This window comes from Embiotoca jacksoni, unplaced genomic scaffold (assembly GCF_022577435.1).
Source record: "Embiotoca jacksoni isolate LCO1_2020_lvr unplaced genomic scaffold, fEmbJac1.0.p SCAF_45, whole genome shotgun sequence".
Lineage (NCBI taxonomy): Eukaryota > Metazoa > Chordata > Actinopteri > Embiotocidae > Embiotoca > Embiotoca jacksoni.
The window spans coordinates 1,134,126-1,159,280 of record NW_027185398.1 but is presented as its reverse complement, the minus strand read 5'-3'; the positions used below and the strand labels follow the sequence as shown (position 1 = coordinate 1,159,280).

Here is a 25,155-nt window from a genome sequence, read left to right as displayed (position 1 = left end):
GAAACAGCGCTCCTGGAGCAGCGGGGCGCATGCGCAGAGCGAGCGAAGCCGGAGGTGGTGGAGGTGGAGGGGAAGCGGGGAGGAGGAGGGGTGGTGGGGGTGGGGGTGGAGGGGGGGTGAACGAGGGCAACTAATTTATATAGAATTGATCCGCCGAGTGTCGTTATGTATTAATTTTCGGATAAGACGCCGTTTATAAGAGTTTAATAAGATGTCAATCACGTCACGTGCTGATGTTTTAGAGATCAATTACCAGGTTGGATTATTGATCAGGCAAAGTGGCTCCAAGACCGTCAGCCCCCCCCCCCCCTCAAAAAAAAAAAAAAAAAACAACAACAGATTACTCATTTTTAATTGTTTTTGTTTGTTTGTTTGTTTTTTAGTTTGTTTGCTTGTGCAACATTTCATAATTGATTAAAAAAATATATACATTTCACTGTATAGGTCAAGGTGTATTTATTTATTTTGTTTAGCCTGCATAGCTTTGCTTGTGTTTGTATTTTACATTGTTGTTTTTTTTTTATTTCTTTTACATTTTTTTCTAAAAGAAAATCTTTTTATTCTATTATTTTTTATTGTATGCATGTTTGTCTTTTTTTTTGTATCTGTCTGCGTACTTATCTTTACTACCTGTATTCTTAAACTGTTGTGACGACTACATTTCCCCACAGCGGGATTAATAAAGTCTGATCTTTTCAATTTGAGCTACTCAAGTCGCATCGACGGCGTCTCCGTCCTTCCTGTCCGTCTTCAAACTGTGTTCATCCTGAAACAAGTGTCTGTGCAGAAGATCCTTGGTATGGATTTATCCGTCCATTATCTACACCGACTGCAGGACCAAAAGTCCTTTTTATTTGGCTCCAAAACAGTCACTGTGTTTATTTGACCCAACGCTGTTGAGTGTAGGTCAATACTCATTCACTCACGCTGTGGAAAGGTAACCTCAGGTGAATTCACAGAGCACCAAACACAAAGTTCTCCACAGAGATACAACTGAAGAAATTTGAAGAAAGAAAGAGCACAAAGAGCCACGACCGGAGGATCAAAACCATAGAAGCACTGAAAAGCAAATAATGAAGACAATTAGATCAAAGCAACTGTTAAAAGTGATGTCGTTAGTTTCGGGGGTTTTTTGGTTTTTTTTAATGCTTAGATGAAGGCTGAAAAATGAAACAAAAAGAAGTGAAAATTTACACTATTGACAAAGGATGTGACCGTTTAACTGTATTTCTGATATAAACAGCGAGTTCAAGGGAGGAAAAGGTCAAAGTTCAAACCTCTAAAAAGGTGAAATGCGTCATTAAAAATCATAAATCTGAAGTAATCGCGACTTCATTTTACAACTAATATAGCTGTCATTCTTTTCAAACACATTTTTAAACTCTCCGTTGAAGGATCTTTGTGGTCAGAAGTGCTTTAAGTCGCCTGAAAACTGTGTGTGTGTGTGTGTGTGTGTGTGTGTGTGTGTGTGTGTGTGCAAATTGCAAGAAATAGTCTAAAAATTCTGCTTTGCTTTTCCAAAACTCAGAATTCAAGGATCAACCAAAAAAAAATAAAAAATATGAAGCATTTTCATCGAAGGTTTAGATCAAGTTTATATATTTAGAGTTAGAATAATTACATAAAATCCTGTGTTGTGATGTTGCTCCTTCAAACTAAACAGAATTATTGTACGTTGTTGGACTGAGAAATGTAAAAAAAAAAAAAAATGATGATGCAATTTTTCATCATTGAAGAGGACTGAAGTCTCCCGCAGGCCACACCCACCTCACCTGCTCCCACTTCCCCAATCGGCCCACCTGTTTCCACCCAGCTCATCAACCCCCTCAGTGTATAAATACCCATAATTCACCACTGCTCAGTTTCCTGGTTGTTGTGTTGCAGCTTATTCTGCATGTCCTTCAAACTTTCAGTTTCTTTACCGGCCTGTTTATTCCCGGTTTGTTTGTTTCTTCCTCATTATTTTCTTATGAATCAGCATTTTGGATTGTGAAGTTTTGCTTTGACTTCCTGACTCGGTGTCGAGCAATTTTTTTTTTTTTGGTCCTTCCTTTTTGTGAACATTTAACACAATCCATCATGTTATAGATGTAAAAGACAACTTTAAAAAAAAAAAAAAAAATCCACTTTCACTTACAAAATACGTTTTCTTTGCTGGGTCCTGACTGGGTTGGGAGATCTCTGAAGCTCTTTGTTTTTTTTAACTAATCTGAGCGTTTATACCAACACCTGTAAGAAGGTTTCTGCATGACGCTCACCAATCGGTGTAAACCCCCCCCACACCCCCACCCCCAAAAGGCCAAATTATATCCATATTATATGGATTTTGATGCCATTAAGGAGCAAAACTTTTTTTTTTTTAAATACCTGCACAGAAAAGAGAACCAGAATACGTAACAAATATATAAATATGATATACATAAAGGAAATCAGTGGAAGAAAGATATAAATATTGATTATTTTCATAAGTAAAAGAGAGTCATGATGAGTCAGCTGTAAATTTTTCACAGTGTTCCTTTCTTTTCAAATGTTTTAGGGAATCCCAACTAACAAAATGATGCCCAGTAAAGAGTTAAAAAAAAAAAAAAAAAAGAGGGAGGAGTGTTTTGTCAAGTGCAGCCAGAGAGGCTAAAAAAAAGTTAAGAGGTCTCACTCTGTCCCTGCTGATAGCGACGTTAAAGATATTACCAGTACTGGGCATGATTCACTAACCTGGTGCAAACCAGAACCCAATTTTCACATATGGGTCTGGTCATCCTCCATATGGGTCTGGTCATCCTCCATATGGGTCTGGTCATCCTCCATATGTGGGGAATCGTTTGCATTTGTTCCATCCTATACTAGACCTCGGGTTCAGTTTAACCAATCAGCTGAACATATTTTTTTTAAATTATTGTTTTAATGAATACCAGCAGTACGGCAATTATTTTTCCGGTGAACAAGAGTTGAAAAATATTAGCCCTACACGCCGTTTCGTCACTGTCACTGGCCGTCCAATCGCAGTGAAAGAAGGGGCGGGATAAACGTGGTTAACCACAGACGCTGGTCACCGATTGGTCCACCCTTCAGAGTGGCTGCGCAAACAGTAGACCGTACATAAAAGTGGATGTAGCTTCCGTCTCAGAAAAATTAGGCCTTACGTTGCAATACCACCGAGTGACACTAGAGGCTGGCTGCCCAAAAAGCGCCGGTTTCCATTGACCCCCATTCAACTTTTCGTGAAATTCTCTGTCAATAAAATGTTTTCCACTAGTTTCCCGTATATCGTTCGTTAAATTCACTCTTCCAGATTAGTGTTCTGGCAGTCCAATATGAAAATAATCCCCTCATAGATTATAAAATGTAAATGTATTGGTTTACCTTTCATCTGAATCGGTAGCATTTTGAAAAAATGTTGTCTAGTAAAATTAAATACAAATACATCTCAAATTTACAGACTGTTTTTCTGAGTTAAAGAAAATGAACAACCAAAGGTTTGTTAAAACGAAGTCTCTTGTTACATCGTTTTATTGAATGTTTTGCTTGTTTTTGCCTTCAATTGTGAGGTTTTTTTTTGGACTTTGTTCAGACAAAACAAACAAAAAGAGCCTTCTTTCTTTTCTACTCAATACGACTAATCATTTAACTGATGTGATCAACTGCCCTGCGGATCAATGCTTTCTGTGTGTTACTTTAACCTTAAGGTAGGTTAGGTTAGGTAGTTACTTTATTAATCCCCGAGGGGACATTTTTTATATTTTTTTTTTATATTTAATATGTTTTGAAAACTTTTTATTTTCACTGACACGGAAACAACAACACCACCCGTGAAAGGGCGTGTTGGGCCACTTTTGGACCGACGGGGAGGAGTGGTCCATCTCTCTCAATAGAAGATCTTTGTTACGGTACCGCGACCGGTTCACCTGATCGTTGAAACGATGTCTGCTGACTGGTTTTCTTTTTTTTTTTTTTTTTCCAGCCTCTTAAAGGACATAAAATGACATTACGGTCCCTCAGAAGAAAACACAATGGCCACACAGTTTGTTTTTAACGGATATACACCGTTTGTTGGGGGAGGCTCGTCCTTAGTTTTTCTACAGTTTACCGTCTAACCCGAACCGGTAAACTTTGACAACGCAACGATGGATAGTTGCAGCGAAGACTCCACCGAAATATTGACCGTTTCGATGCATCCGAGCGCGGAGCTGAAGAAGCTGCTGTCTTTTAAAGTGTACAAGAGGAGGTGGTTTGTGCTGCTGCTGCTGTGTTTGTTGAACTGCTCCAACGCCATGGTGAGGTTCTTGTTGGTTTTTTTTTTTTTTTTTTTTTTTGTGGCAAAGTTTTAAGATCATTTTTCGCTCGTTTTTTTCCCCCCCAGATTTAATCATGTTTTTACATGGGAAAATAAATAAATAAATATATATATTTTAAAACGTTATTACATTTAAAGGGTGAGCGCTTTTCTACCAAAACAACGGCGGCTACGAAGTAGGCGGGGCTACTAGTTCCGGAAGTAATTTGAATTGTCATTGTTTTATAAGGGGCAATGACTACCCTACATCCCAGGATAAACTCTCATAAATTATTTTTTTTAACACAGTGCTCATCTCTATCTTGTTAATATAAAAATTTTACATTTAAGTTTTGACCCGGCATCCTTATTTCATTCACAATATCTTTTAAAGATAGATAAAACATAACTTTTTGGGGGTTATTTTCTAATTAACAGCGTGATTATTTTCAGACGGACCGCCAGGGAAACTAATAAGAAAGACTGACTTTAACTAAAAACACCATCAGAACTCGTGTAACATTTTTATTGGCTTTGTATTTCATGAGAGAAGTTGAATGGGAGTCTATGGAGCCGCAGGGTTTTTTACAGCCAACCCCCTACTGGCCCCTCGGTGCTATTGCAGTTTATGGCGTCATTCACCCCAAAAGCTACGTCCACTTCTACATCGAGCCAGTGATGAGGACGTAGTTGGTACGACTTCATACTTCCTTAAAATTACAACCTTGCGTACACTTTTTTATTTTTTTTTTAGTTTGCGAACAGTGCCGGTAGACAACATGTGGTGCCCCCTAATGTTTGTGTAATGTGGTATGGCTCCCCCGGGGGATGCTGTCTTTGTAAAGCAGGGTGCCCCCCCCCCCTTCTCCACCACCACCACCACCCTCCTCCTCCTCCATCACCTACTTCCTGCTCCCGTGGGACTCCTGGTCTCTATGGGAGCTATTGTTTCCAGGGAGCTGGTGTTCCTCAACAAAAGGAGCTCAGCTGGCACGGAGTCATTCATGATGTGGCAAATAACAGCTGATGAGCCAATTAAACATCAATCTGTGACATTAATAGGCTTACTAATGAATAACTTCTGAAACTACTCTGAGCAGGAAAGACCTGATATTTTTTTTTTTTTATTGGAGAGAGATATTAAAATGAATTCCTGAGTTGGGGAGACACCAGTTAACTTATTAACTTCCTTTTATGGGCGTTTATGGGAATTTTACATTTTAATTTTGTTAAATTGAAAAGAAACGTTTATGCAGAGGAAGATGTTTCGTTCTCCCGTGAAAAAAGTTTGCCGGCACTGAAACTGGCATCGGATATTTTAAAACCATAACCAGCTCTACTTTTCAATGGTACCGGCTTTGTTGTTAGTTTACATATAACCTTAAAAAGAAGGTTGGTTTTTTTTTTCTTCAAACTAAGAAACAAGAAGACTATTCTGTAAATTGCCAATTAATTTAAATATCATAATATGAGTAAATAGTGACAAATATGCTGAGTCACAATTTCCTAAAACCCAAAATGACGTCTAAAAACCCCCAAAAATATTCAAGTTAGTGGGGAAATAAAACAAAGGATATTTCTTTTGTGACACGTATGCTTGAAAATGGACCAAAATATTGTTATCAAAGTTGTTGTAGAAAACATTTTCTGCATATTATTAAATTTAAAGCAGAGTTGAGCACAACAAGGAGCCGGTTTCTACAGTTTCATACACAAAAAAAGTTTCACCTAAAAAAAAACCCCAAAACATCTGAAGACGTTGCATCTTTTACACGTTTTAATTCGTACCGATTTGTTTTGAATGTTTGGCCTCAGCGTTGCCGTGGACGCTCTGAATTGTTTTTCGGCGTCTGAAGTTTGCACGAGTCATCGTAGTTTCGGTACAATACGAAACCAGTGACACGCGGTGGGATTGTTGTTAAGTCTTACAACTCCAGACACGACCACGTGAAGAAGTGAGGAGAAAAAAAAAAGAAAAGAAAATGGCCTGAGAAGCGTCGGTTCCTGCGGGGGACAACACCGACATTGTGTCTCCGAGTCAGCTGACCCGCCGGGGTCGACGGGTGCATTAATGAGGGTTTTCTTCATTGTCCCGAGAACAGAGAGAAGTGCCGGTGCCGCCTTTTTATGGTCTCAGTGTTGAGTTAACGGGTCAGATTCATTAGTAAATATATTGTTTTCTTGAGTGGAAAAAGTAACTTTTTGAAGAACATTTCCACCAGTTTCTGAAATCGGTTTGATGAAACTTTTTGAAACTAAATCGACACCATTGAATTCATTCATTCATTCATTCATTCAACCTTTATTTGTCGTGTCACGTCTCTGTTGATGAGAATAAAGAGCAAACTGAAATTTCCTATTTGTACCGCTTGCTAAAATAATGCTGAGTTGGCATTTAAAATTTCCGGCTGAGGTTAATTTCTAGTTTTTCCAAAGTAGTCCGACCTCATTTTTATTTTTCTTCTTCTTCGTGTGTCTTCTCCAGATATGGATCACCTTTGCGCCCGTGGCGGACCAGTCGGCCGAGTACCTGCGGGTGACTCTGGCGGACATCAACTGGCTGTCGGTGGTCTACATGGTGGTGGCCATACCGCTCAGCTTCGGCACCAGCTGGATGCTGGACACCGTCGGGTTACGGACCACGGTACGAGCTGCACTCTGAAAATCTGCCGACGGGACGTTTTTGCCGCTCGATATCTGATTTCTTTTTATTTATTTATTTTTTTCCAGCTGATCTTGGGCTCCTGGCTGAACATGCTCGGAGCCGTGATGCGCTTCGTGGGCACGCTGCCGGGCGAAGGTTTCCGAGGCCAGTTCGCGGTGGTGATGGCGGGTCAGGCCGTCTGCGCCCTGGCTCAGACGCTCATCATCTTCACCCCCACCAAGATGGCGGCGCTGTGGTTCCCGGACAGTCAGCGGGCCACGGCGAACACCATCGCCTCCATGTGTGAGTGACCTCGACCGTTAGCAAGTAGCTGCCGATGCGCCTCTTTAAACCCCCCCCACCCCCCCAAGCTGTTGGACAAAATATGAACCTGTTATGCCCCTAAAAATGTCCCAAAAACAATCTATTAAGGAAACTTTTTATTTGTATTACTTTCACCAACACTGGCTGTATGAAATTTTATGAAGAGCAACTTATTTCTTATCCATCCATCCATTATCTGTACCCGCTTTATCCTGAACGGGGTCACGGGGAAGGATTTCTTACATTATTTATAAAACCTTTTGAATTTGTTGACCAACTATCGACCATATCTGGTAAATGTGTCTCATGAGAAGTTGATAAATTGTCCCTTTAAGGTTCAGAGTTTGAAAAGTGGTCCAAATTTTCAGGTAACTTTGGTATTTTTTCTAATTCTTTCAAATTATCGTTGACAAATTCCATGAAAAGAGTGGAACAAACAAAGAATTGATCCCACTAACAATTCGTTTGTGCACCAAAAGCCTGATTTATTTATTACTTTATGCAACAGAGCTCCTTTGTTTTTAAAAAAAAAAAAAAAAAACGATTAGGAAACACATAATTAAAACAGTGTTGAAAACTCTTGAATATTTACTGTGGTGGAATTTAACTGAGCGCATTTACAAAAAGTCTGAAAATATCTGATGTGTATTGTAATTAAATATCAAAAGTAAAAGCAAGCGGTCAGGAATTTTGAAAACGATGAAGTTTTATTTTTTAACACTTGTTTCTCTGAATTCGAGCCGCTGTGGGTTCAAACTTTATAAAACAGGACGGGAAGCGAATCGACGAGCGACAGAATCGTTTCGGACGTGTCGTCGTCCTTGTATTTTGTGTTGGGAACAGATAATAGGTGATATAAGGACTTCTTGATGTCGAACAGAAACTCTTTTAAATGACTCCCCCCCTCTCTCCCCCCCTCCAGCGAATCCTCTGGGCATCCTCCTCGCGAACATCATCTCTCCTGCGATGGCGACAACATCCGCCCGCATCCCGGCGCTGGTGAGTCGGACCGAGACGTCTTTCAGTCCCTCAGAAAGTGGTCAGATTATTGGTTTAAAAATGTCATGGCAAGAAAAAAAACTTAAAAAAATAACCTGTTTGGGCAGAAGAAAAGAAAATCCCCCTTTTGTTTGCGGAGAATTAGAGGATTCCCAGAAGGGAATTGTGGGATTGCAGCTGCTAATACATAAAAATTGCAGCAGCTGAACTGGTTCTGGTCACCTGAACCTGCTAATGATGATAAATTGTGTTTGATTTCAGGTGCTACCATCCATTTATCACCACATTATACATGCGCCCCCCCCCCCCCTCCCTCCCATCCCCCCCTCACCACCTCTCCTCTCCTCTCTCCTCCTCTCTCCTCCTAGCTGCTTGCCTACGCAGCCCCGACATGCATCATCTGTTTCCTAGCAACAGTGGGGATGCGGAGCAGCGCCCCCCCCCACGCCGCCGTCAGCCAGCGCCGAGTCCTCCGGCTCGGAGCCGTTCATCCACGGGCTCAAACTGGTGAGAAAAACCCACCAGCTCGGGGTCGAAGGTCGAGCTGCATCGGGAAGATTTAGATGTAAAATGACGGCATTTACGTTTTAATTCTAGTGCAAATCGAATTAAATCTTTTATCGAGCTCAATTCAATACCAACATTCAGCCAGACATGTTTGATGAATCAGGATTTTCACCACCTTAGAGCTAATGAAGGTGAAGCAGAACAGGAAAACGTGTATTTTAAGACGTGCTCAAATAAGAAGTGTCAACACGGCAAAAAAAACCTGTCGTCTCAAAACAGTTTCACCACCACGCAGATGCTAACCCTGCCGTCAGGTGATACGTCGAAACACCCAAAAAAAACAAAAAAATAACAACGTGAAACCAAAACAATATTAAACATGAAGCTCCATCAAATTCTCTCACATTAACATAAAAAAAACATGAAAATATAAGATAAAAAAAGAAAAAAAGAACGAGACCTTAGTGAAAGTAATCGTCAGCTGCAGCTCCAGCTGACATTTCTCACCGGCAGCGGTGACATTTCGGATCGACTCCACCCGCCGTGATTGACATTTCCTATCTGCAGCGGAGCTTTCTACCAGATGAGGACCGCGGACGTCCGTCTGCACCGGAACGTGAAGCCGGTACTTCCCCCGTGTTCCCGAGCTTCAACTTATCTGAAGACGTATAAAAGCGTCAGCTGGCGTTTACCTACAAAAAGCGAAAAAAAAAAAACCCAAAACATGTTCCCGTCCCGCGCTCGTGTTTCTGAGTCTTATTGTTATTTCCCACTCGGATTCTTTGATTCTTTGATTCGTCGTTTCCGCTTCCCTTCGCTGAATTTGCTCGCTTTCTCTTCCGTCCGCTGCGCAGCTGCTGAGGAACAAAGCCTACCTCGTCCTGCTGCTGTGCTTCGGGTCGGGCATGGCCGTGTTCACCTGCTTCTCCACGCTGCTGGAGCAGATCCTGTGCGTTCAAGGCTACACCGACGTGAGTCGTCTCCCCCCCCCCCCCCCCCACCCTCCCCCCACTCCCAAACAAGAAATGCTTTTTAACTCTGGAGTTTCCTGAATGAACCTGTAAAAATCCGAACCGCCGCAGGACTTCGCCGGCCAGTGCGGCGCCCTCTTCATCGTGTTCGGCATCGTCGGCGCCGGCCTCCTGGGTCTCTACGTCGACAAGTCCAAGAAGTTCATCGAGGTCACGAAGATCAACTTCTGCTTGTCCACTCTGTCGACCGTCGCCTTCTCGGTGGTGAGAAAAACGAGCCTCCGTTTTAGGAGCAGCTTATTAGGATCACCACGGTAACACGGTGCAAATTAAGATGGTGTGTTTCCCCCGTAACATTACGTACAAATCTGCACCTCCCTCTTTGTCGTGAATGTCGCTTTAACTCCCACGACACTTGAGGACGTCCAACGAATATTATTCCCACGAGATTTCAATTTAAATATAAAGTTTTGGGGGAAAAGAACAAATTCAAAGTTGTGATATGAAGTGTGTCTTGCGATCAACCTGTAATGCAGGTTTTCGTTGATGTTAGTTTGAACTCTGGTTTGAAAAAAAAGTAAAAACAAATTGAAGATATTAATGTGGAAATAAAGTAAAAGAAAAAAAAGTGTTGAATCATGTTAAAGTAGACCCATCGTCCTCTTCCTCTTCTTCACCTTCCTCTCAGGTGTCTCTGATGCCGCGGCAGAAAGTCGCCGTGGCCGCCGTCTGCTCGCTCTTCGGCTTCTTCGGCTTCTCCATCTACCCGGTGGTCATGGAGCTGTCGGTGGAGTGCTCGTATCCGGTCGGCGAGGCCACGTCGGCCGGACTCATCTTCATATCCGGGTACTTGTGTCTCAAAAGTTTCCCCCTTTTTTTTTTATTTTTAGACGGCCGAGATGCTGCTGCTGTTTCAGGCTCAAACTCAAATTAAATCCCGGTGCCAGAAAAGTCCTGAACATTAAAAGGATTTTTTTTACTTTTTTTTTTTTAGTCACTGTTGTGGGTGTTTCAGTAATCAAAAGTGTTTCTTTGGAAAAAAAATAATCTTGAATTTAACATCTTTTAAACCTGCAGCTGCCCCGAAGGAACAACATCAGATTTTCAGATTAAAACTAAAAGGATTCTGTTGAAAGAAAACACAGTTTGCAGCTGATAATGAGTCTCAGGCAGCGGAAAGTAAACAGAAAAACACTCCCGACAAATCCTTAAAAATAAGGAAATGCGATTTCTTTTTTGAACGTCTTCAGCCGGACTCGATCTGTTTCACGTAGAAGTGACGCGGCTGTTTTTCCTTCTTCCAGCCAGGTCCAGTCGGCCCTCTACATCCTGCTCCTCCAGGCTCTGACCACCCGGCTGGCCGACTCTCCTCTGTCCACCTGCGGGGACACGGTGTTGAGCTGGAGGGGTACGTTCGCCGGCCAAATTTCAAAACCTCCTTTTTGCAGCTTTTGTCTCCGGTGACTTTAAATAAGACCGAGACGTGACCGTCGAGACGTTAAGATTCTCGTCTCTCTCTCTCTCCGTCCTCTAGTGCCCCTGCTGGTGATGGCGGGACTCTGCACTCTGTCCACCTGCGTCTTCGTCATCTTCTTCAACACCCGCTACAAACGCGTGGAGGCCGAAGAACAGGTGACGTACGGCATCAAGGAGAACAACTACTGCAGCAACGGCGAGGCCGAGGAGACGTGAAGCGGCCGAGAAAACGCACGAAGGGAAGAATCCTCGGCGACGACTTCAAAGTCGTTTCAAATCGAGACTCTTTGATTTTGTTTTAAGAAATTTGGGCCAAACCACTTTTTTTTTTTTGTACGTCGTTACTAACGTAAATGTAATCATATATGTATTTTAAGTACGAAAAAAAACATCTCTAGGAAATAATTTTTTTTCTTCTAATAACCACAAATGAGGACAAAGCAAGAACACGGCTGCAGACTCTCTACATTCATGCAAATCGAATACCCGGCGGGGTGATGAAAACGTTTCTGAATGGAAATCAGGTCTCATAAAAAGAGTTTTCTCGAAAGCAGCATGAAGGTACTTGATATTTGTTTAAAAAAACACAAAGGTACGAACGCTCGCTGCCAAATCTGCACAGGAAAAAAACCCTCATTTTTTAATATTAAGTAACAAGTTTATGTTATTGCACGTTCACGCATCCACGTTACCTCAACGACCCGCCTTCGAGTTTTTCTTCTCTGATTTCACCAAATATCGGATTCTTTTTGATTCTCAAGACTGACAGCAAAAATCTTCTTGATGTTTTTTTTTTTTTTTTTAAAGTTTCTGTCGTCAGTGTCTGCAACTGCTTGAAATAACTCCACCTCGTATCGTCTGAACGTCGTCCTCTTCTATTAAATAAAACACGATAAAAGTTGCCATTTGCTGACAAACTTAGAAACTTTAAATATATTCATTTTAATTTTTTTAAATCCGTTTTTTTTCTGCGGGTTTCTGAAAACGGTTTCAGACGCGACGACGAGGAACTGAAACTAGATGGTTTCCTGTTTGTTTAAATGAGCGGATTAACTCCAAAAAACACATCAAACTGCGATTAACACCATAATAGTTCATACACTGTAAAAAAAAAAAAAAAAAAAAGAGACTCATAACAACTTCTTTATCTACATAATAGTGCCTTATATTTTTAAACTTCCACCTGAAGGACTGCAGATGTTCTGAGACATGTTTGAAGGATGTCGAAGCCTCACACACTTTGTGGGTTTTGTGCAATAAAATCACTGATTCTGTAAAAATAACCTGAAGACCGTCTGATGCTAAACAATCTGTAAACGGCAGATGAGGACACATTAAAGCATTTTTATTGAATCTTGTTACACTTTTAAAGTCCTTAAATCTGTCGAGTTTGTGTTCATAATATTGGATGAACACTATATGAATAATTATTGTATGTATTGTAACTGTAAAGTGTTATTGGGACCATGTTGCATGATGATTCTACATTTTAAATAAAACTGAATTATAATAATTAAATGCAACAGTTTTTTTTAACTAGAAGTAGATCGAAAATACTGTTGCGGTGTTATTTTCCAAAGAGAGAGAGAAAAAAAGATTTAAATATACATGTGGGATTTTGTCAAAGTATTTTATTTCTGCTGAAATAAAAACTTTCTTCTCATGTTTTCGTGTCTCAGAAGATGTTTAGTATTTGAAGGTTATTTTTTATCGTTATTGTGATCTGAATTCAACACGCAGGAAACTAATCAGACAAACTGTAGGAAGTCGGTATGTTTAAGTTGATAAAATATTAATCAAAATGTCAATGTGCTCTTTAAATGAGCTCCCTCATGCTGCTCTTACAGAACAACATCCCTCTGATCAGTAACGGCGGCTAATCGCAGATATTTACCGATAAAGACTGACAGAGAAAAAAAGAAATCCTAAATTTTTTAATTTAGGATTTATTTTTGAAGGCTATTATAAGGACATCTTATAAAAAAAAAAAAAAAAAAAAAAAACATTATTAATGTTCCCTCCTTGTTTTTCTGCTGTTAATATAAATATTTCTGGTTCTTCTAACACCTCCTCCTCCTCCAGGAGTTTAACGGGACTCGCCGTCGAGTGATGCAACAATGACACAGCCGAGCGGGCGCGTAAAGACTCTGGAGAGTTGTTGTTTTTAATTACTTCCCAATTCCACATAAAACAAATATTAAAAAAAAGTAATGGGATCTCTCGAGATTCAGAATCACTCGGAGTCGACCTGAAACCTCTCCAGCTTTTTAAAAAGACCCATTCATAAGAAGACGAGCAGGAGGTCGAAACAAACTGATCTAAAAGACAAAGGAAATTAAAAAGAAAAGAAAAAAACAACAACAAACGCCAAAAAAAATATTTTAAAAAGAATAAGGGGACCACTACAGCAAATTCATGACAGACGTCTTCAGTGGTGGCTGCACAATTAAATGACAATGAATGGCACCAAAACGGGAAAGAAAAAAAAACAAAACAAAAAAAAAAACACACAACTGTAATAGAGGAGATTCTTGATGCAAGAGCTGGTAGTTTGTTTTTTTTCCTCTAATGTCTCGGTGTGTCACGTCAGACGAGTCTCAGAGCTGCAGGGCGCAGAACTGCTGGTAGACGGCCAGGATGTGGTGGTCGAGCTCGGCGGTGAACAGCAGGTTCTCCAGGGTTCCCATGTACTGCTGGATGGTCACATGGTGCTGCGGGGACGAGAGGAGATTTCAGAGCCTCTGTGTGTGTGTGTGTGTGTGTGTGTGTGTGTGTGTGTGTGGTCACATTTGACTAATAGTCCAATCAGAGCCCAGAGCTTCTGATCCAGGAGATAGTTGAGGCCCGTTTTCACGCTCTCCTTATTTACATTATGGAAAACTAAATATGCCGAATTAACTATCAGCAGTTCCTGTTTACTGTGGAACATTTAATGCGCGAGAAAATATCAACGAATACGCTTGACACTTAAAAAAAAAAAAAATCTAAAAACGTGACTATTCTCAAGCAAGTTCTGTACATGTGGGCAACATTTAGTTTTGAAGGATTTCTAAGAAGGTTTTACTGTACGGACATTTATTTGTGAGGTCAAATATCCTCAGAAACTCACTGAATGTAAAATAATGTGTTTTTGTCAACATTTGGAGTCATAACTCGAGCAACTTTAGTGTTGATGAGAAGCCAAACTACAAAAGCTACCTTGCCAACTAGCCATTAATTCACCTCCCTATAAACTAAAAAAAAAAAAAAATGGACCGTGGCCAAAAACCTTTTGTAGGTTTAATCGGCCTTAATGGTGCAAACGGGCGTCCGATATGAATGAGAAACGTTCAACGGTGGTGTTTTTACCATGAGGAAGATCTCCTGCAGCCGCTCGATGCAGTTCTTGTACCACGGCGTGCTGATGTCGACGCTGCCCGTCTCGCAGCGAACCAGATGCTCCGTCAACAACATGATGAAGCGCTGAGGGAGGACAAACGGACACGTTTAAAAAGACGCGCGCGCACCGAGCAGCTGCTGATCGGCGATCAGCGGAAACGCCTCGCGCTACCTGGAAGATGACGAGGAAGAGGTTCTTCTGCTCGCTCTGAGCCGACTCCACCTTCTCCTGCAGCCTCTCGATCTGCTCCTCCAGCTGCCCGTCCTCGTCCTCGCCCTCGCTGTTCTTGTCCATTTCCTCGTCGTCGCCGCTGTCCTTCTGTCAAAACACCGATGTAAACGATACAACTGAAGAAATGCCTTTTTTTTGTTGTTGTTTTGGTGGTGGGGGGGAGGGGGTTTCAAACGTGACGGTGGCGGCCATTTTACCCTCTTGTGCTGCTGCTTCTCCAGCTTGTCCTTGGCCTCCTCCAGCTCCTTCTGGATCTTCTGGACGTGTTTGTTCATCTTGCGGATGGTCGAGTGGAGGATCTCCCAGATGAAGAGTCTAGACGGTGGTTTCAGAGAGTCTTTTTTTTTTAAAGGGGCGGAGAGGAACTGCACTCTGCTCATTTTCTTTTTTCTTTCCGACATTTTACCTGGTGAACTCGTGAGCCATGTCCTGAGAGAAGAGCCAGTTGGCGACGGCGGCGCAGTCCACGATCTGCGTCCGCACCATCTTGTCCACCAACACGGCGATCATCTGGTGACGAAAACAAACTTAACACCGAACGCTCCGACGGGGAAGGAACGACATTTAAAACCGCACACGTTCACACCTAAATATCCGTACTGTAACACTTGTTTGTTTGTTTGTTTGTTTGTTGGTACCTGCGGGTGGTTCCTCCACACTTCGTACACCACTTTGAGGATGTGCAGTTTCCCCTCGTCGCTTTCTGTCAGCGTCTTCAGGATCTCGTGGAACCTTGTCGATTGGACAGAAGCAGGTGAGGCCGGCGGATATTAAAACTTCACGCACATACGGAAGTGGGTTTTTAAACTCGGGACGTTATGACAGCCTGTCAATCACTGAACCAGCCCACCGTCACGGTGTAGAAATCATCACTTCCTCTTCCTTCATTTCCTTAAAACGCTGCTCACTGAACATATCTGATGCAAATCAAAGCATTTTTTGTTGTTGTTGTTGTTATTCTAAACAGTATTTATGATTTAAATGGACTTTATGTCAGATGATACTGCATTTAATTCTGGTGAAAAACACGACGACCTTGCGTTTCTTTTCCGCCCCGGTGGGTGAACTTACTTGCCGAGGGCGCTGAAGGAGTGGCTGAAGGATTTGGCTGCCAGATGCAGCAGAGTCTGCAGGAACACGTCGATCTTCAGGGGGTTGAAGCTTTCGCCCTCGTCTGGGGAGAGAGAAAGGAAATTTAAAATAAATAAATAAATAAAAAGGGACGGAGAGAGGGGGAGGGAGGCAGACAACGATGGGAGAGAGTTAGAGAGAAAAAACCGACATGATGAAATAGATCTCGATTCAAACACAGTAAACTGGAACTTTTCAGGGTAAAATAAAAACTAAAAAGCGGGAACCGAACCGTCGTCGTCCTCCTGGTTGGGGTTCGGGACTTCTTTGAGGATGGTGAGGATCTCCTCGTTGGACGCTCGGTTCTTGATGGCGTTGCCGACGGTGATGGAGACGGGGTAACCCGGCAACGAGGCTGTGAAGGCAGCAGAAGAGTCGTCATTTTCGTATTTTATCTCCTTCTTTGTACAAAAGGCTCCGTGTGAACTATCTGATGCTGATCAGGACGGTCTGAAAGCGTCTGAAAACTTACAAGCGCTCTCGTCTGCGTATTTGTAAGTGAAGATGGGTTCGGCGGGGATGAGGGCCGAGAAGGTCGGCGGGACGATGTCCACGATCCTCTGATGGTACGAGAGTCTGCGAGTAGACGAGGGAAACGAGACGAGTCGAGAAAATATTCAGCTTCTGACACACAACAGCTTCTCGTGTTAGAAGTCAAATTTGGGGAAAAAATAAGCGACCAGATGTTTAGAATAAAAAAAAACACAAAGCTGTTCTGAAATTCCTCACCGCCGAGTTTCTGTTTTCCTCCTTCTACCATATTTAGACTTTCTGCTTCCATACCTCATGCTCTTCTCCAGAACCTCTTTGACGAACTTGGGCTTCGGCTTCTCCAGATCCACAGTCAGGCAGTCGGACCTTTTTACAGAACAGATCGTATAATGAATTGTTTGGGTTTTTTTTGGAGGTTTTCGGCTCATTTAAAAATTAAAAATTTTGGGATCCCTCACCAGTCGTCCCAGCTCCATCGAAACTGGAAGTTGCTCAAATGGTGAGCGAACCAGTTGATTAGTCTGTAAAAAAAAGAAAAAAGAAAAGAAAAACAGGAGGGATTTCAGTCGTGACATCAGACAGGAAACACTTCAGTAAAAAAAACCAGTCAAAGTGTTGATGTGATGTTACCTGTCGATGCAGGTGGTGTTCATGGTGTCCAGTCTCATGTAAAGCATCTCTGTGGCTTGAGCCAACTGACAGGCAGCGAGTTAAAGCAAAACCATTGGGTTTCATGAATGTTTAATAAAGTTGTTAAATAGATGTTTCTACACGAGGGTTAAAAATGTGATGATTACGTGATAAAAAAAAAAAAAAGAAAAAAGATTTGTTTGCGATATTAAAAAGGAGTTGCGGGAAATGTTCGGCGCAAAAAGTTTGTCCTCGACACGAACGGTCAAAGAAGGATACGACTTGGGGCAGCGATCCGGGCTGCAGCTTGCAGAGCTCGATGAGCAGCGTGGTGTACATGACGTCCATGTGCGGCGGCATCGGCAGCTGGAAGAGTTCTCCGAAGATCACCTGACAGCCAAAACACAGACTCCTTTATTAGAAAAACCTTCTTCTTTTTTTTTTTTTCTTTTTTAACCGTCGTCGAGCCGAAACAAAAAGTTATACCTCCACGATGTGATAGTTGAGTGGGATCTTATTCTTCCCGGGGTAGCTGAGTAGCTGAGCAGCGCTGAGAAGGAAGAAGAATGGAAGAAGTTGAGTGACGGCTCGAGGTGGAAGTGAAAAACCGCCACCGAGGGTTCTCGGCCACTCACCATGTTTTCCTCTCTTTCCAGTGAGTTCTGATGATATAGTGCAGGTTCTCCTCGATGACAAATCTCTCCACAGAATGGCTGCCGGGCATGACGGGTCCCTGAGGAGAGGGAAGAGGAGGAGATGAACTTACCACACATTCGGTTCTCTTCTCTCTCTCTCTCTTTTTTTTTAAGAAGATAAATTGGCGACGTATGGACTCGTGTTTTATCTCCAGCGAACCTCGGGGGCGTCGGTGTAGTCGAACATGCGGAAGATGACGCGGGGCATCGGGTACTGGGCGTCGGGCATGTGGCCCGGCGGGGTGAAGGGCGGCAGGTTGTGCTGCAGGGCCTCGCACAGCACGCTGTCGAAGGCGATGTACGGCCGGAGGATGTGGCGCTCCTGCCAGCGGTCCTTCTTCAGCTTCTGGATCTGAGCCCAGAGGCAGTCCAGGTACTGGAGGGAGGAGACGGAGAAGCTGTTCGTGAAACAAAAAAAAACAGAAGACGCGGCGGTGTGAAACGGTCGATCTGAAACCCGACTCGCGGGACTCTCACCTCCTCTTGTGGGTGGGGCTTCTCCGCCGTCCACACCTGCAGCATGGGGACGTGAGTCTTCACTCTCCTCCTGGAAAACGTGGACGAGTTGAATGGAATTAATTTACAGGACTTTTACAATTATTATTTATTTATTTTTTTTGTAACGGGTTTGATAATAAGAAGTCAGGCAGAAAAGAGCAGGCGGACATCTCACTTCAGGTAGCCTTCGATCTGGCTCAGGAGTCGGTCCATCTCCACGTCCTTCTTCTCGTAAAGCTCCTTACCGACCCACGGCAGACAGGCCAGAACCACGTACACGAACCAGTCCGACCGGACCTGGGGGCGCAACATCAGACCGATTACAACAGTGAGTCATTCATTTCACACACACACACACACACACACACACACACACACACACACACACACACACACAAAATGACCAAAATCTAAAAGTCAGCTGGTGTTGAAAAGTCTTCAATGACGACGTTTATTAACAGGAATTTTTTTTGGGGACTAAAACAGAAAAGAAGCAACCAACTGAAAAAAAATGAAATTTACATTTTTATCATGGAGCAAAAACTAAAATGAACTAAATACTTGCTTAATGCGAAGCTTTAATTCAAGTCACCTAAATTACTTTCGTGTAGCGTACAAATATTATTATTATTATTGTTATTATTATTCCACAGCAAACGTGTGCGTACCTGTGGCACATCTTCCTCCTGAGTAACACTGACAAAGTTTTCGAACATGGCCACCATCGATGGAGCAGCGATCACGTGGCAGTTCACCAAATCAGACAGGAAACGCACCTAATATAAAAATAATTTAAAAAAAAAAAAAAGCAAGAGATCATGTTAAAAAAAACAAATCTGCAAATGTTGACATGTCAGATGATAAAAAAAAATAAATAAATAAATAAAAACACACCAAGTAAACGGCTTCGTTGTACAAGTTGTTCTTCAGCGTCTCTTTGAGCTGCCGGATCATCGCCTCCACGAACTCGCCCCCGAAGTTGTAGTTCCTGGCGTTGAGGAGGCCGACCAGAGTCGTGTACACCGTCAGCTTCTCCGGGAGGATGCGGGCGCTGTCGACGAGAGAAGAAAGCTCAGTGAGATCTGCCGATCCCGAAAAAGACCGTTTCCACTCTTCTTCTCCTTCTCCTTTTTTTTTTAGATGAATCAAAAGATTTTGAGTGTGAACTTACACGGCACATAAGATTCGCAGGATTTTGTTCTTGTAGTTCGGGAGGTCGGCTTCCAAGACGCCCGCGAGGCCCTCCAGGTTGCTCTCGAGGGACGATGTGCTCTGAATGAAGGAATTTAGCATTTGTAACAAATTTAAAATAATAATAATAATAATAATAATAATAATAATAATAATAATTCAGCTGCACGAGAGAAACCGGGCGTCATTGAGAATTTGAGATTTATCTTTAGAAGTAAAATAAAAAATATCTTCTCACCTTTTCCCCCACGCGACATATCAGCGACTCCAGGCGGTCTTCGATCTCAATGGGCTCTGATGTTCTCCTCCTTTTATGGGCCTGACCTCCTGGAAGGTTAAAAACAACAACAACAACAACAACACAACAACATCAGCTGAAAGAACAAGTCAGGACTTCATGGGGGAAAAAAAAAATCCAACGTACAAAAGAACATACAAGTTCACTCTACCTGTGAATGAAAAACAATCCAAATAACCCTCTGCGATGTCATCTGAAGTTGCCTATTTTATATTTATATTTTAACTCCATTTGTGTTTTAAATTTTACGCATTTTATCCGTTTCTTTAGCATCTCATTTCTTCTTCTGTATTTTTAAATGTTCCTTTTATATCTGGTTTTTTAAAGCGAAACGCCGCGAAGCATGAAAGGTGCTGTACAAATAAAGATTATTATTATTATTATATTGGGTATAAGACACCACGGATGTTCTGTTTTATGGACTTATGATCCCAATTAGATATTTATCCCTAAAAAAAAAAAGAAATTAAAAAAAAGAGAAGCTGCGCGCGCATATTCGTAGATGAATTATGATGATTAATTGTTGTTGTTTATTTAAAATCAGACCCGTGTTACAGGTTAATAAAAACAAACACGCGTGTTTCACAGGACTTGATCCCCCCCCCTCCCTCCTTCCCCCCCCCCCTCCTCCCCCCCACCACATTAACAGCAACCCCTGCTGCTAAAACACTTTTTTTTCTCGCCTTTAAAACCTCCCACAGAGTAAATAAACATCAACAGATATGAACAGTTTTGTACACAAAGCCTCGTAAATTAACTTAAGAACCATAAAAAAATAAATATTAAAATAAAAAAGCTAACGTGCTGCTAATTGTTTTAGCCCAACGTCTGACTCGACTTACCGTCGTTCTCGTCGCTGTGACGTCTCCGAGACATTTTCTTTTCTTTTCTTTTTAAACTCTCCGCCTCGTTATTAAATGCAAAACAATCTGACAATTAAAACAAAAAGAAGAAGCGACACGCCGCTTGGACAAGCTTTCTGAATTATTCAGCTGATTCAACTGCAGCAGAAATAATAGCGGTCCGAGTCCAAATGAGGCACATCCGGGTTAGGCGGGGTTCAGCCGGAAGGTGCGCCGTCGTTTCTTCGTCCGATGTTGTTTAAATTTATTATTATTATTATTATTATTATTTATTTTTTTAAATGCTACGTGAGTACTGCAAAAATACTAGAATCTGTAGATCGTATAATTTGTCATCGCCAGAAATTCACACTTAAAGCGAGACAGGTTTAAAAAGAGGACGCTGGGAGTTGAGGAACTTAATCTAAAAATATATATTAAACCTTTAAGGGGTAGGGAGTCTAGTGAAATACTGGAAAGAAACAGGATTGAGTAAAATAATTGAATTGGTACAACTTTTTATTATTATTATTATTATTAATTTATTGTTCGTTGGTAACTCTGGTCCATACTCCTATCCAGCAGGTGGCGGTAATACACCTTTCAATTGATGCATCCGCCATAAAAGGCAAAAGAAGAAGAAGGAGGAAGAAGTGCACCGTCTTTTTTCGTCCGATGCCGTTTGTTTGTTTTTTCTGCTGCACGTTTTGATGATAGTTGGATGTGTAACATGTTTTTATTTTTATTTTTTAATTTTATAATGTTTAAGACTTTATATTTAATATTAGGTGACGATTGGGACAGGATTTGATCATCTGGTGATTCCAAAATAATCAGCAGAGCAAAGCGCAGAGTTGTATCCTGTAAATAAAACTGTTTACCAGTTGAAGTTGATCATATATATATATATATATATATATATATTTTATTTTTTTTAAAGTGTTTACCAGGATGGCAGAGTTCATGAACTGGGAGGTTGACAGTTCAACGTGTGGTGGATTAAAACGGGAGAAACAACTTTGTGCCTCGCAGCGAAGATATTACAGTTTATGTAGGAGGAAGGTGAGTTGGCGACAGAAACACGGTTTCATTTTAATATGGATTTAATTCAACTGCACGTGCTCGTGTCTTTTTTATTTTATTTTTATTTTTTTTAGCAAATTTCATACAATAGACGATAGCTCAAATAAAAACGCCTCGTAGAACAATTATCATCCTAAAACAATTAAAGAAAGATTTTAAATTGTTCATCATTATGTATCATACAATTAAATTCAGCAACAAAAAACACATGCACTTGGTTCATGTAAAATAAAATGGATGGATTTTTTTTTTTTTTGGTATCAACCACCAAAATGCATTATAGATTTTTACTTTACGTTTATATTTGAGTCATTGGTTCCTAACCTGCAGGTTGGGACACACTAGAGGTCCGATAATACTCAATGGAGAGTCCTTTTTCTGCAACTTTCTGGAGTCCAAGTTGGAGGACGAGTCCATCGGCATCTACAGGAAAACAACATTTCGCATCATCTCACCAGAGAAATAAAAAAATGATCCACATGAAGCAATCTGAGAATTAAACATCAAGGGGATCACAACTGTGATTTACTGTTTTTTTTCATTTAAAAACGATCAACTTTGCCACATTATAAAAGCACTTCATTCTTCATCTTTTTTTTCTTTTTTTTTTACATCTTCACAGTCGTTTGCTGCCTTCGTGGCGTCCAGGAGGGACGGCGGTCCAAAGGAGGAGAGCGCATCCTGGAGCTGCTGCGGCCAGACCTTCGACGAACACTCGGCCGTCCACAAACACGTGGCCGGAGCTCACGACGCCGAAATACAGCAGCTCGCTCAGGCCACGTACGAGCGTTTGTTAAGTCAACTGGAAGGAGAAGCTGAAACACAGCAGCCGAACAAGCACGAGGCGGAGACGGCGGACATCTCTGCGTGGATACCTGATATCAGCCGCATCTCTGAGGAGCAACTCAAAAAGTACACATGATGTTAAATTCAATCTAAAATCTGATTAACGTGTCTGAGCAGTTTAATATTGATGGGCTCAGTTGTTCTCTCCTGCTTTCTGTCAGCGGTCCAGGGAAGGTTCTTCTTTACTATCGCTACTGTGCAGTGGAGGACCCGCACGTCATCTGTGCTTGGCAGAAAGCTTTGTGTGAGAAGCTCCACTTAACCGGAAAGGTGATTTTTGAATTCTCCTCTCGAATGAGAGGAACACTTCCTCCTGTGAGCTTCAAATATTAAATTCAGGTGTAACTGTCCCCTTTTTCAAAAAAAAAAAACGCACCCTGATCCTCGTCCTCAGGTCAGGGTGGCGACGGAAGGCGTCAACGGAACAGTCGGCGGCACCGACGCGGCCACCGACGTTTACATTGAAGCGATGCGTTCGCAGCCGCTGCTCCGAATGGACCGACAGGACTTTAAGGTCAGATGAAGAAAGAATCAGATCAGTACCACGTCTGGTTTTCGTCCCATCAGGCACAACTTGGCCGTTATTTTCGAAACAATAGTCAGTTATTGTCTTTTTATTAGATTGTGTGTGTGTGTGTGTGTGTGTCCAGGCCAGCGACGGTGGTGCAGAGTGTTTTGCGGACCTGAAGGTCGGAGTCTACAAGGAAATCGTCCCAATGGGAGTTGATCCTGATGTTATTTCCTACCAGCTGGCAGGTAGGACAGACAGCAGCATGGAAGATATGAATTACAGAATAAAAATAGAGGTAGTGAAAGTATAAATATAAAAAAATGTAAAAATGCATGGTATATACAACTAAAATAGAATAAGAACAAATTACATTAACAAACAGCGCGATGGTGTTAATGATGCTGTAGGATGGATTTGTCCAGAGGTGAGTTATCGTTCCGTCTTCAACCAATTTATCACATTAAAGATGTAAATAATATCTCCAGCTGTTTTACACATTTCTTACTGACCGAGTGTGATTTTTATTTTTTATTTTTTATAAGGTTACCACGTTAGTCACATCTACGTCTGTTTTGCCTCTCAGGAGTTCATCTGGAGCCCGAAGAGTTTCACAAAGAAGTGGAGGCTCTCGTGGCTGAAGGGGATTCGTGCGACGACACCGTCCTCCTGGACTGCCGCAATTTTTACGAGAGTAAAATTGTAAGTAGAAAAAAACAACAACAACCTTTCTTTAAATAACTACTGATGTTCACAGAGACTGTAAATTAATTCACAATCTGATCCTTTGTTTGTTGCCACGAACAAGCGGCCGGAACAGGAAGACATTATAAAAACGACAGCGTTTTTAGCCGAGTAAGCAGTAACATTAAAGTGGCTGTTAAGTCGGTTCTGCAGTATTTTATGGTGAACTGTTCCTTTTTTAAAGTAACTTGAAGAAAGGATTAAATACTGAATAACTGTGATTTTTTTTTTTTTTTTTTTTTTTTTTTTTTTTTCCCCCCCCTTTCCATCCAGGGGCAGTTTACTCAATGTCTGGCCCCAAACATCCGGAAGTTCAGCTACTTCCCGGACTACATCGACCAGAACCTCGAACTGTTCAGAGACAAGAAGGTGCTGATGTACTGCACGGGAGGCATCCGCTGCGAGCGCGGCTCCGCCTACCTCCGCTCCAAAGTAAGCGTCTGGAAATAACTTTTTGGGGTTTTGTTTTAAGCTTCTAAACTTGCACATGTTGCAGGCTGCTGGTTTTGTCCACTAGGGGGAGCTGTTTTGCCACAATTTATTTTTTTATTTCTTTAAAATTGTAGTTGAGAGATTCAACACGTTTGCAGCATTTGCAGCCTTCATTGTGAATTCTTCTCAACATTTGTCTCCTGAATCTCTTTTTTTTATTATTTCTTTCCTGGCAGGATGTTTGTAAAGAGGTTTACCAGCTGAAAGGAGGAATTCATAAATACGTAGAGCGTTTCCCGGAGGGTTTCTACCGAGGGAAACTTTTCGTGTTTGACGAACGTTATGCCATCTCCTCGAACGATGACGTCATCTCCGGTTAGTGGGCGAACAGAGTCGGCATGTTGGATAATGTAAAGAAATGGTTAAATGTGTGATTAATTCAGCGTCCGTGCTCAGACTGCAGGTACTGCGGCTCCCCGTGGGACCGGTACCAGCTCTGTTCCACGCAGTTCTGCTGCCAGCTGGTTCTGTCGTGTCCCGGTTGCAGACGGGACGGACGCACCGCCTGCTGCCCCACCTGCCAGACCAAAGGACGGGCTCAATGTGAGGCGACCCCGCACCACAAGGAGGAGTGCGAGTGCACCGACGGACGTCCCAGAATCCCGCAGGACGTGTAACGACTGGACAAATGTGGCTCGGATAATAATCAAAGGAAGTTACGTGGCAAATTTTAAAGTCCTTGATCTTTTAATATGAATGTTGGGAATTAAGTCCGATATATTTGAAGACAGACTCATCTTTCATATTGAGGTTTAATGAAACCTTTTATTCGTCTTTTATTGTGAAAATGTGAGGAACCTATCTGTCAGTTCCTGGAATTTGATCATGTAAATTTTGTGAACATGTCATCAGTAATGAAAGCTGAGTTAAAGCATATTTGTGTATAAATGTGAATTTCTTTTCA

The 25,155-nt window shown here is 41.9% G+C and overlaps 3 protein-coding genes across 7 annotated transcripts; 2 read left to right on the top strand and 1 right to left on the bottom strand.

Moving 5' to 3' along the window:
* The first annotated feature begins 3,907 nt into the window (after nucleotides 1-3,907).
* slc49a3 (solute carrier family 49 member 3) lies at nucleotides 3,908-11,497 on the top strand. Its single transcript, XM_069169450.1, is given in 11 exon segments — nucleotides 3,908-4,271; nucleotides 6,756-6,914; nucleotides 7,001-7,217; nucleotides 8,161-8,237; nucleotides 8,606-8,674; nucleotides 8,676-8,744; nucleotides 9,599-9,715; nucleotides 9,827-9,979; nucleotides 10,404-10,561; nucleotides 11,020-11,123; nucleotides 11,250-11,497. Coding segments are annotated over 11 exon segments (1,431 nt in total). The 5' UTR covers nucleotides 3,908-4,121; the 3' UTR covers nucleotides 11,408-11,497.
* Nucleotides 11,498-13,330: 1,833 nt separating this feature from the next.
* On the bottom strand, nucleotides 13,331-20,765 carry LOC138210353 (nuclear cap-binding protein subunit 1). 2 transcript variants are annotated; one of them, XM_069169448.1, is made up of 23 exons: nucleotides 20,579-20,765; nucleotides 19,677-19,765; nucleotides 19,419-19,519; nucleotides 19,142-19,298; nucleotides 18,916-19,023; nucleotides 18,423-18,544; nucleotides 18,227-18,296; nucleotides 17,910-18,125; nucleotides 17,690-17,787; nucleotides 17,541-17,604; nucleotides 17,334-17,444; nucleotides 17,055-17,119; nucleotides 16,883-16,945; nucleotides 16,716-16,790; nucleotides 16,405-16,508; nucleotides 16,165-16,287; nucleotides 15,873-15,975; nucleotides 15,440-15,533; nucleotides 15,208-15,311; nucleotides 14,999-15,116; nucleotides 14,742-14,888; nucleotides 14,540-14,653; nucleotides 13,331-13,902 (listed from the first exon to the last, which is right to left on the bottom strand). In XM_069169448.1, exons 1-23 carry the CDS (start codon nucleotides 20,610-20,612, stop codon nucleotides 13,789-13,791), a joined length of 2,394 nt encoding a protein of 797 aa, XP_069025549.1. In that variant the 5' UTR covers nucleotides 20,613-20,765; the 3' UTR covers nucleotides 13,331-13,788. The 2 variants fall into 2 exon arrangements, with proteins under 2 accessions (XP_069025549.1, XP_069025550.1); XM_069169449.1 differs by having other exon boundaries at nucleotides 14,742-14,885.
* A 476-nt stretch (nucleotides 20,766-21,241) lies between these two features.
* On the top strand, nucleotides 21,242-25,155 carry LOC138210379 (thiosulfate sulfurtransferase/rhodanese-like domain-containing protein 2). 4 transcript variants are annotated; one of them, XM_069169490.1, is made up of 10 exons: nucleotides 21,242-21,258; nucleotides 21,519-21,640; nucleotides 22,284-22,573; nucleotides 22,669-22,777; nucleotides 22,902-23,021; nucleotides 23,158-23,263; nucleotides 23,602-23,717; nucleotides 24,033-24,191; nucleotides 24,428-24,566; nucleotides 24,648-25,155. In XM_069169490.1, the coding sequence occupies exons 2-10, from the start codon at nucleotides 21,530-21,532 to the stop codon at nucleotides 24,866-24,868; spliced, it is 1,371 nt and encodes a 456-aa protein (XP_069025591.1). In that variant the 5' UTR covers nucleotides 21,242-21,258; nucleotides 21,519-21,529; the 3' UTR covers nucleotides 24,869-25,155. The 4 variants fall into 4 exon arrangements, with proteins under 4 accessions (XP_069025591.1, XP_069025590.1, XP_069025589.1 ...); XM_069169489.1 differs by lacking the exon at nucleotides 21,242-21,258 and adding an exon at nucleotides 21,265-21,396; XM_069169488.1 differs by lacking the exon at nucleotides 21,242-21,258 and adding an exon at nucleotides 21,265-21,441.